The sequence below is a fragment of the Osmerus eperlanus genome, chromosome 1, assembly GCF_963692335.1.
Source record: "Osmerus eperlanus chromosome 1, fOsmEpe2.1, whole genome shotgun sequence".
Classification (NCBI taxonomy): domain Eukaryota; kingdom Metazoa; phylum Chordata; class Actinopteri; order Osmeriformes; family Osmeridae; genus Osmerus; species Osmerus eperlanus.
In genome coordinates, this window is record NC_085018.1 from 26,009,928 (window position 1) to 26,020,356 (window position 10,429).

Sequence of the window (10,429 nt, forward strand, 5' to 3'; positions counted from 1 at the left end):
CAGTCACACGTAAAGAGGACAAGACGTTCATAAGTAAATGTGTTTTACTTTAATTTTACAGACAAACACATGCGTTGTAAAGGCTGTTTATAACAAAACTAAAACTATACATATTATGTAAGCACAGGTCCTCAACTCTAAGATATAACAATAATCCTTCTAATAAAATGCTTTATTATTACTTTGTAAAGGCAACCTTAAGGTAAAAGTGTTGGAGTATAGTAGCAATGGGTGTCAATTATCTCAGTTAAGTTTTCTCCCTTGCCTCAATCAAACTCCAGATTGCCCAAGAGAGCCACGTTCAGCCAAGGCAGATTTACCTGAGTGACAAAACATCCCAATGAAAGGTTCAAAAGTTAAGAGCTGCAGATTTGCAACTGCAGTCAGTGCAACAGTTAGGACTGAGCTGTGAAACATCCAACAGCTTCAGGGGGGACAGTATGGAATTAAAACTCCTTCAGGTATAAAGTAATAAAACTGATAGTCAGTTGGGATGCATTGTTATATATAAAAACATCACACCTAAATCATAAATGACGTTCATATTGAAATATACATGTTCTACTATTTTCATGCGGTATTACCATTGATTAACCTACAGTATAGACTTATTGAAACTAATAGTGATATTGGACTTTCATTGCAATGAATGAGGGCACATTTCATACACAACTTAATGATTGTTAATAGCCAGTTACGCTCTCATGCATCTCAGCCTGCTCCAGTGCGGGCAGCTGACAAACAATCCTCTGACCCTGACGATGGTTCATGAAGTCTTCGTTGTGTCTTCCTCCTCCCAGAGAAAGTGCCCGCGATGGGAAACAACTCTAACCTCATCATTGAAATTCCCAAGACGAACCTCGTTCAGCATCAACTTCCTGTTTCAGCGTCCACTTCCTGTTTCTACAATCACACCACACACAACAGCCACACTCGCCCGCGGAGAGAGACGGCCTCTCGTGTAGCAGCAGAGGTCATAGGGTCATCGTCAGTCTGGACACACACACACACACGCCAGCACAGACCCCTCCCTGCGCCAGGTGCTTCACATCGCAGGTCTCCACACCCCCCTGCCAGCTCCCCTGTCCATCCATCACTTCCACTGTGGCTGCCCTCAGTCCCGCCACCTCACCTCGCCGTCTGAGGACTGTGAAGGCTGGTCGGGCCGGACGTTTGGTCGACCAGGAAGTAGCGGTGCCGTGTCAGCGCGGGGGCAGGGGGGGGGCACCGGGGACGGAGACTTCCTGTTTACTCACAGGCTATCTTCCCATCGAAGCTGGATAGAGCGATGGCGAAGGCCTGAATAGCACACATGGGGTAGCTGTAGTCCAGTGTGAAGACGTCGTCGGCAACGCGACCAAACTGCATCACGATGTAGTCCACTGAGAGAGGGGGGAGAGGCTTGTAATTATCCTAAAATATCTGTACCTTTAAGAATAAGTGGAATAATGTCACACGTTATAGTTATTTCATAAACGTTATAACCCTCTAATCACTGGAAGAACCTGCTCCGTTCCTGGTGCTGTGTGCTCACCATCTTTGCTGTGGACGATCTGGAAGTTCTTGATGGAGGCCTGGGTGACTCTGCCGTTGAAGTTCAGCACGTGGGACGACGTCTCCTCGTTCCAGACTGGAGTCTTGTTCCGCAGCTCGATGAGGTTCTCCAGGTTCCGGTTCTGGTGCCGGTTCAGCAGCCCATCGTTGTCCTGGAGGAGGAGAGCACAGCTCTCTTCATCAATCACACCGTAAACAGCACAGCTCTCTTCATCAATCACACGGTAAACAGCACAGCTCTCTTCATCAATCACACGGTAAACAGCACAGCTCTCTTCATCAATCACACGGTGAACGGTGAGTTAGCTAGCAGCGTCAACTGTCCAAGGTAGCAGGTGCAGTAGTTTTTGCACTGTGCCTGGTAAATGCAACAAAAAAAAAATATTCGACCACTGAAATACTGTTAGAACTGTGCACTCCTGAATCTGTATTTTCTGCTGTACATTAAACACAATTTGAATGTCGCATTGGGTAAAGCATCTTTGAATGGAGAAAAAAAAATGGTTAGCTGGAAGCATGTAGAAGCCAACAAGGTGAAATCCTGTCAACCCATGAATGACTTAACTTCCTACATGTGATAGGGAGAGAGGGCGAGGGCTTGGGAGGTGGTGGAGAGGTGGAGAGGGGTGAACAAGGGTGGAGATGGGTAGAGAGGTGGAGAGGGGGAGGGGTGGAGAGGTGGTAGAGAGGTGGAGAGGGGGAGGGGTGGAGAGGTGGTAGAGAGGTGGAGAGGGGGAGGGGTGGAGAGGTGGAGGGGTGGAGAGGGGGAGGGGTGGAGAGGTGGTAGAGAGGTGGAGAGGGGGAGGGGTGGAGAGGGGGAGGGGTGGAGAGGTGGTAGAGAGGTGGAGAGGGGGAGGGGTGGAGAGGTGGAGGGGTGGAGAGGGGGAGGGGTGGAGAGGTGGTAGAGAGGTGGAGAGGGGGAGGGGTGGAGAGGTGGTAGAGAGGTGGAGAGGGGGAGGGGTGGAGAGGTGGTAGAGAGGTGGAGAGGGGGAGGGGTGGAGAGGGGGAGGGGTGGAGAGGGGGAGGGGTGGAGAGGGGGAGAGGGGGAGGGGTGGAGAGGTGGAGAGGTGGAGAGGGGGAGGGGTGGAGAGGGGGAGGGGTGGAGAGGTGGAGGGGTGGAGAGGGGGAGGGGTGGAGAGGGGGAGGGGTGGAGAGGTGGAGGGGTGGAGAGGGGGAGGGGTGGAGAGGGGGAGGGGTGGAGAGGTGGAGGGGTGGAGAGGGGGAGAGGGGGAGGGGTGGAGAGGTACTCACGGTTCGGGGTCGGATGGGGACTCTCTCGCTGTCCTTGTTCATCCCTGGAATCACCACCGTCATCCTCCTCGGTCCCTTCATCCCCAGGACGTTGGTCTCCTGCACATATGACACAAATACAACACAAGTATAACACAAAAGCAACGCAAATACAGCCACGCAGGACAAGTACAACAGAAGCCGGATCACAAAAGTCAAGGTACATAAACAGGTCTCAGTCGATCCTTCACCTTCATTTTTAAACGGAGAACGACACATACTGTAGATGTGTTCCCAAATACCTTAGACCACGCCGCTACACAGATTCCTGAGCGTGTAAATGAACACCACATGAGTCCGTCTTACATAAATGATGGCGGCGAGTTCCTGGCGAGCGTTGGACATGTCTGGCAGAGCTCGGTCTGGGTTCAGGGCGTTGTCAAACACTGTGAACTTGGTCCCCATGAGGTTAGACCTGCAGGACACATCACCGCTCATGAGGAAGTCTGGAGCCGGACGGGCCGCTGGCATGCGAGCCATGCTCTGCTGTGCTGCTGTGCAGTTTCTTAAAACAAACAAAACTACAAAACAAACGTCCACGAGTACCTCAACTTTCCAATGAAGTTTTCTCCGCCTCTTGACAGGTCCGTGGGGTCTATGGAGATGACATAGTTGGATGTGGTGCTTTTTTTCCTTTTCCTTCCAGCCAGGAGGAAGACCTGCGGAAGCACAAACATTCACCACATCACTACGTTATCATACAGTTCATAAAAACGTATTATTCCTGAAGATTTGTGAGGAAACATCCCCTAGTCCCCTCTGACGGCCGCTCACCTTCTTGTCGTTGTCCAGGTGGAGGTAGTATGTGGGGTACAGGCCCTTGTCCATGCCTCTCTTGTCCCGGGTCACCCTGCATTTGACGGTCACCCCCTGCTGGGCAGGTTGGAGAACAAACTCCTCCAGGTTGTCAAACTCGATATCCGGAGAGGGAGGTCTCTCTTCCTGAGCACAAAGCACAGGGGGTCAGCTGGAGAATGACTAGGGATAGATCATGTTACAATTAGCAGGAATGGTTTCCATTTATAACGGAAATTGTAAAGTAAACTGTAAAGTCAACTTTAATACTTGAAGTACTGTAAAATGAAAAAGTAAAATAATCTGATATCATCTGGTGTGTCGTATACTTGACCAAAGCTGTAGCAAAGTCATATCAAAACAAACAAACCTTTTTGCCTTTCTTCCCTTTACCCTTCTTCTTCTTCTGCGTCACTTCCGAGTCAGAGTCATCGCTCTCCTCTGCTTTGGCTGCGGCACAGGAACCAACATCAGAGACATGAGAGACACAGGAAGCGACATCAGAGACATGAGAGATACAGGAAGCGACATCAGAGACATGAGAGACACAGGAAGCAACATCAGAGACATGAGAGATACAGGAAGCGACATCAGAGACATGAGAGACACAGGAAGCGACATCAGAGACATGAGAGACACAGGAAGCGACATCAGAGACATGAGAGACACAGGAAGCGACATCAGAGACATGAGAGGCACAGGAAGCGACATCAGAGACATGAGAGGCACAGGAAGCGACATCAGAGACATGAGAGGCACAGGAAGCGACATCAGAGACATGAGAGACACAGGAAGCGACATCAGAGACATGAGAGACACAGGAAGCGACATCAGAGACATGAGAGGCACAGGAAGCGACATCAGAGACATGAGAGACACAGGAAGCGACATCAGAGACATGAGAGACACAGGAAGCGACATCAAAGACATGAGAGACACAGGAAGCGACATCAGAGACATGAGAGACACAGGAAGCGACATCAGAGACATGAGAGTTCCTTCGCTGAATCTACAGACGGAGACCCAACCACCCAACCTCCGTTTCTTCCAAACTCCCTACTGCACCTTTCTTCTTGGTCTTCTTGTCCTTGTCCTTGTCCTTGCCCTTGTCCTTGTCCTTGCCCTTGTCCTTGTCTCCTCCGGCCTGGAACATGGAGGCAGGGTTGGAGTCGGTCTTCTTCTTGGTTTTGCTCGGCTTTGTTTCAGGTTCACTGTCATCGCTCTCCGATTTAGCTGCTGTTTACAGAACTACAAGTTACAATCACACGGAAACCATCTGGGGCTGTATATCCTCGAGCTTGTCTGGTGGGGACTACATGTAGTTTCTTTTTGACACAAAAGACAGATAAGAATTGTTTGGTTATAGGGACTGTAGATGTTTGTTAAGCCTCTGCTACGAGAGATCCAACCTTTTTTTTTGGTCTTGGAGTCTTTCTTTGAATCTCCATTTATCTGGAACATGGCCGCCGGCTCCTTCTTAGTCTTGGATTTGCTCTTTCCTTCAGAGTCCTTGTCATCTGACAGTGACACAACACAAATATCAACACATATGCTTCTCTAACAACTGAACAGCAGATATTGGCCGGTACAAAATCCAGTACATACAGTGCTGGGAGTCTAACGCACAAATGAAAAAAATAAAACAACAATAACAATAAAAGTGAAGCAAAAAAAATGCTTTACGACATAATGAAATGAAAAGACTGAACAAAATTGATCAACACTGCTCATTTATTCTGCAGCAAAAAACCTTTGGTGCCTAAGACTTTTGCACGGTACTGTATACATGTTGGACTTTCTGTAGAAAACACAAAGAAATAGGTGGTCGAAAGACTGGTGTAAGTGAACCTTGTTTATGTATGACTGGCTCTCACGTGGCCTGGTTAGGTATAGCTACCATCTCAGCTGTTGGTTTTGTATGACTGGCTCTCACGTGGCCTGGTTAGGTATAGCTACCATCTTAGCTGTTGGTTTTGTATGACTGGCTCTCACGTGGCCTGGTTAGGTATAGCTACCATCTTAGCTGTTGGTTTTGTATGACTGGCTCTCACGTGGCCTGGTTAGGTATAGCTACCATCTTAGCTGTTGGTTTTGTATGACTGGCTCTCATGTTGCCTGGTTAGGTATAGCTACCATCTTAGCTGTTGGTTTTGTATGACTGGCTCTCACGTGGCCTGGTTAGGTATAGCTACCATCTTAGCTGTTGGTTTTGTATGACTGGCTCTCACGTGGCCTGGTTAGGTATAGCTACCATCTTAGCTGTTGGTTTTGTATGACTGGCTCTCACGTGGCCTGGTTAGGTATAGCTACCATCTTAGCTGTTGGTTTTGTATGACTGGCTCTCACGTGGCCTGGTTAGGTATAGCTACCATCTTAGCTGTTGGTTTTGTATGACTGGCTCTCACGTGGCCTGGTTAGGTATAGCTACCATCTTAGCTGTTGGTCTAGCACTTCCACTCAGACACCAGTACACAATGAAATCTAGCCGTAATCCTCTTAGCGATCGAAAAGCCAGGTCTTACTCATGTTGTCTTGAGTAACCCCTTTTCAGAAAATTGCTTTTCTACACCTGCTCACCTTTAGATTTGGACTTCTTCTCTTTCTCCTTGCTGTCGTTCTCCTTTGAGGCCTTTTTTTTTGTCTTCTTCTGTGGTGTGTCTTCCTCATCATCCTCATCGTCGTCTGTGTCCGAACCTGGTGAAAAACAACAAAATAAATCACGTTTCTGTTTATGACGACTGATTTGTGGTAGTAAAATGAAGTTTGTAAAGTATGATGCTGAAGTCTAAGTGTCTTTATGTCTTGATGCCTCAGTTCTTACTTTTCTTCTTCTTTGGAGCGCTCTTTGTCTTCTTCTTTGGTTCTGGCTTCTCTTTTTCTGCCTCCTCTTTCTCCTTCTCTGGTTTCTTTTTCTTTACCTTCTTGCCATCTATTTTATGATTTAAAAGGATATTGATAAATAAATTACATGTAATATTCGGGGGTAACTTAAGTTAAGGGGGGGGGGGGGGTGTCAGGACCCCACCAATCCTTCCTCAATTCAAACACTAAGTATCATATGTATCAACATTTCAAACAGGCATGGTGTCGGACGGCTCTCACTCTGAACGGCAGGACTCTCGTCTCCTGAGAGGTCCTCATTCTTCTTGCTCTTGGTCTTCTTCGGCTTGGCGTCCGTGCCGTTTGTCTGGGCCGGGACAGACTCCGCCTTCTTCTTCTTTGGTTTCTGCAATTCGTGTCCTACAGAAAGAAGAATCACGGATGAGACTGAGGAAATGTTGTGTGAAATACACGTATGGCCTTGGTTTGGAGATGATTTGGGACAGGGAAGGATTCCACACAGTGACTGACAGAGCCCTGCTGTCAAACCGGTCATTAAGCAGTTTTCAACAAGTCAAATAATAAACAGTTCATATGAGGAATTCTGTCAAGTTAAATAAATGTATTTCCTATGATAACACTTTTCTGGGATCTAATAGAAATGTTCTCATCGAACTTTAGACAACAACTTTGCATAGTATTGTTCAGTCTTTATACACTAATGCAGGACAAACTGGCACTAAAGGGTCGTCCAAACTTACCATCCAGGAGTTGTGGATGCAAGCAGAGGGCAGGAAGAGGAGAAGCAAGACACAATCAGCATTTTGTAACAGCAGGTCCAGCCGCTAGGGCAGGAGGCTGAGAAGGAGGTCACCGAGATCCTGGCCCTTTGAACACTGACGGAGAAGCGGCCTAATCCTCTTACATCCACGGCACACATCCACAGCAGCTATTTCTGTCCTTCCCTCAGACAATCTGACACTCGGGTAATGAGAGTAAAACTGGAGGGTTCACACATGAACCCAGACGAGAAACTCTGCATTGTCTGTGACACCTTACTGTAAATTGCTAACCCTCCACCGATAAAACACAGATCGCCTAGCAACAAACATTGGATTAAGTGTGTAAGGGCTGCATGACCTATATCTACTGTGGTCGGATCAGTAAGGGATCCATTACCCAGCATTCTCGCCATTGTTTGAGGTCTCCCTCAAAAGCACATTATTGTTTGTTTGGAAAGACTCCCACTGTAAGGTTGTAAACATTTTAACTGGATAGACAAGATGGATATATACAGCTGGGGCATCTATACTCCACACTCAATGTTTTCTTTGCTATATAGCTATATTGCTTTTCGCCAGATAACAACATTTCAACAGATCCTAGCATTGCGTGCTTTGTTGGTGATCACATAAGCATGTGTATCCCCCGACCCCTTCTTCCGCTCTGTGAAGCGCATTGTGTTGCCTCCTTGTATGAAATGCGCCATATTGATAAAGTTTGATTTGAATTGTATAAATAAATGAAGCACAAAGTGATTATTATAAAACAAATACAATGATGTGACGAGAAGGCCCTTAATGAGCAAGCCCTGTGATAATGTGATAATGCACGAGTGGTCATGCTTGCCACCCTGCACTATTCCTAGAGTCTCTGGTGACATGCCAGCATGCTTGTTGAGTAACAGACACAGTTTTTTTTCAAAACTCTTTTTGGCATCTCATGAAGACCAATGACCTCACAACCAAACTCTAACGGTGAACTCAGTACTTACAAAGCAGGGGAACAAGAGTCACTTCATCATTGTAAAAATTGTTCTCTGCGCCTAAAGCTTCATATACGCCTCATCATTTTCAGTTGCATCTTATTTCACAGCAGAGAAGCCTGGAGGTATTTTAACTGCGATGATGCTAATGTAGCTAACGCTAATGACCCAATGATTAATGGTTCTTTTATGAACATATCCATAGTTGGCATTTCATTCTCTATGAAAGAAAAAAATATACCTTTGCTCCAGGAACCAAATCTTACTTTAAATCCACTAGCCTTTTACATGTAACAAATTGTTATACAAAAACAGGCAGCAAGCATGAATCACTTTTCCCCTGTGGCCATTCTCACCCCACCCTCACCATCACCCAAGACCCATCCCCAACCAAAACACCCCTTTCATCCCCAACCAAAACACCCCATTTCTCCACAAAGATAGAGAATCGTAACACATTTACCTTCTCCGTAGACATCCTGACCAGCGAGCGAGCCTCAGGCTTGTGTGTGAAGGTGAGATACTGGGGCTTGTTCACTGGGGCTTAGAGGAGCTGCTACACCACAGGCCTCCATCAGCAGAAAGTTGTTAATAGGATTGAGGTGTAAAGCCATCTGCTAGGCGGTGACATGTCCACATGAGGCCCTGCCCTGGCGGGAGGGGACAAGGAGGAGCTCCCGGGGTACCTTGGTGTCTCCTGTACCACACAGGCATGACTTTCCACAGTGGACGCTTCTTTAGATGCAAAACAACCTGTGGAACTTATGACAGCTTACGCTCTCTCTCTCTCTCTCTCTCTCTCACACACACACACACGTACAGTACACACACACGTACAGTACACACACACATACAGTACACACACGTACAGTACACACACAAATGTACAGTACACATGTAACAGACGTGGTCTTGCAAGCTCCGTCAGAGGTATCGGGCAAATCGTCCCGCACTGGGTTCGAACTTACCACCTCTGGCTTCCCAAGCGCCACCACTACCAACTACGCCAACGAAAAGCTAGCTATTCGTTGATGCGGGTGGCCTGTTACATACCTGAGGAGTGAGTAGATACACATCGGCTACACACACACACACACACACACACACACACATACACCTAACACAGTACACACACACTGTTATCCATCTCTGTTTTTGAAGTGTGAAATCATTATCTTGAAGCCTGGTAAAATATAACATTACGTTAAATATAATGACTATAAATATAAGATACAAATATATTAAAATATATAACTTTAAGTTTTCCCATCATGTAAAGTGTTCTAACATTCAAAACCTGCAAGCCTCCTCTCCAGTCTGCTGGGAATAACTTCCCTGTTAGTGAGAGTATCATCATCCTGCACCATGACAGGGCAGGCAGAGCCGTTGTCAGGTCAGATGTGTGGGAACCGGGCCTAACCTGCCTTCAGCGCTACTTTTCCTCTACAGCTTACAGCTTTAGCCCCACTTGGCTGGCGTCTGTGGAAACGAAGCAGGTCGTGGCTAATATTAGCAACAACGAGGCGTCAAAGATGAATGCAGGAGGAGAGACAGCCGCCCAGGGGTGATAAACAGACACACATCTGACAGTCCGTTGAATTAGCGTCCGCGGAGAGTGCTCGCTGCAGCACATACTAGGGCAGGAAGAGGATATGCGATTGAGTCAAACAGCACCATCTGCTGGAGATGAGTAAGTAAAAAGAATGAGTAAAAACACTCAAGGATTATATATTTAAAACTTTTATTATTTAGTTAGTTCTGTGCTTGCTCATTAAGTTCATGTTTTAAAAGCTAAATTGCACCACATGTCATAGAACGATAAAGCAAATAAATACTAATCTGTACAAAAATAAAATGGAAAATTATTGAATACAACTTTCTTTATTTATAGTGTAGTAGGCCTATACTGTGTACCTCTCAATTCAACAGTAATACATATTTTTTTCTTATGCTGTGTATCCATCTCGATTGTTGTGTTGTGAATGTGAAGTGTGCTTTCTCATCGAGGAAATGGAACTAGATAGGGCTAGTCGTGGTGTTCAAAGCGCTCCGAAAATACACTAAAACTCAACAGCAATGTCTCTTTCCAGAAGTCATGATCCGGTTAATCACGATAATCCAAAAACCGTGTTGTGAGCAGTTTCATGGAGGAACTACTTTTCTTTACTCGGTAATTACCGAATTACGATCCCAACCATATCATGA

General features: G+C 46.5%; 1 protein-coding gene across 1 annotated transcript; it reads right to left on the minus strand.

Annotated features, from left to right (window-relative positions):
- Positions 1–75: 75 nt before the first annotated feature.
- On the minus strand, positions 76–8,989 carry LOC134029277 (tubby-related protein 1-like). The gene is made up of 13 exons (XM_062473353.1): positions 8,688–8,989; positions 6,742–6,865; positions 6,461–6,568; positions 6,217–6,333; positions 5,049–5,156; positions 4,705–4,875; positions 4,010–4,089; positions 3,619–3,786; positions 3,391–3,503; positions 3,151–3,259; positions 2,806–2,904; positions 1,535–1,706; positions 76–1,382 (listed from the first exon to the last, which is right to left on the minus strand). The coding sequence occupies exons 1-13, from the start codon at positions 8,700–8,702 to the stop codon at positions 1,249–1,251; spliced, it is 1,518 nt and encodes a 505-aa protein (XP_062329337.1). The 5' UTR covers positions 8,703–8,989; the 3' UTR covers positions 76–1,248.
- Between the last annotated feature and the right edge of the window lie 1,440 nt (positions 8,990–10,429).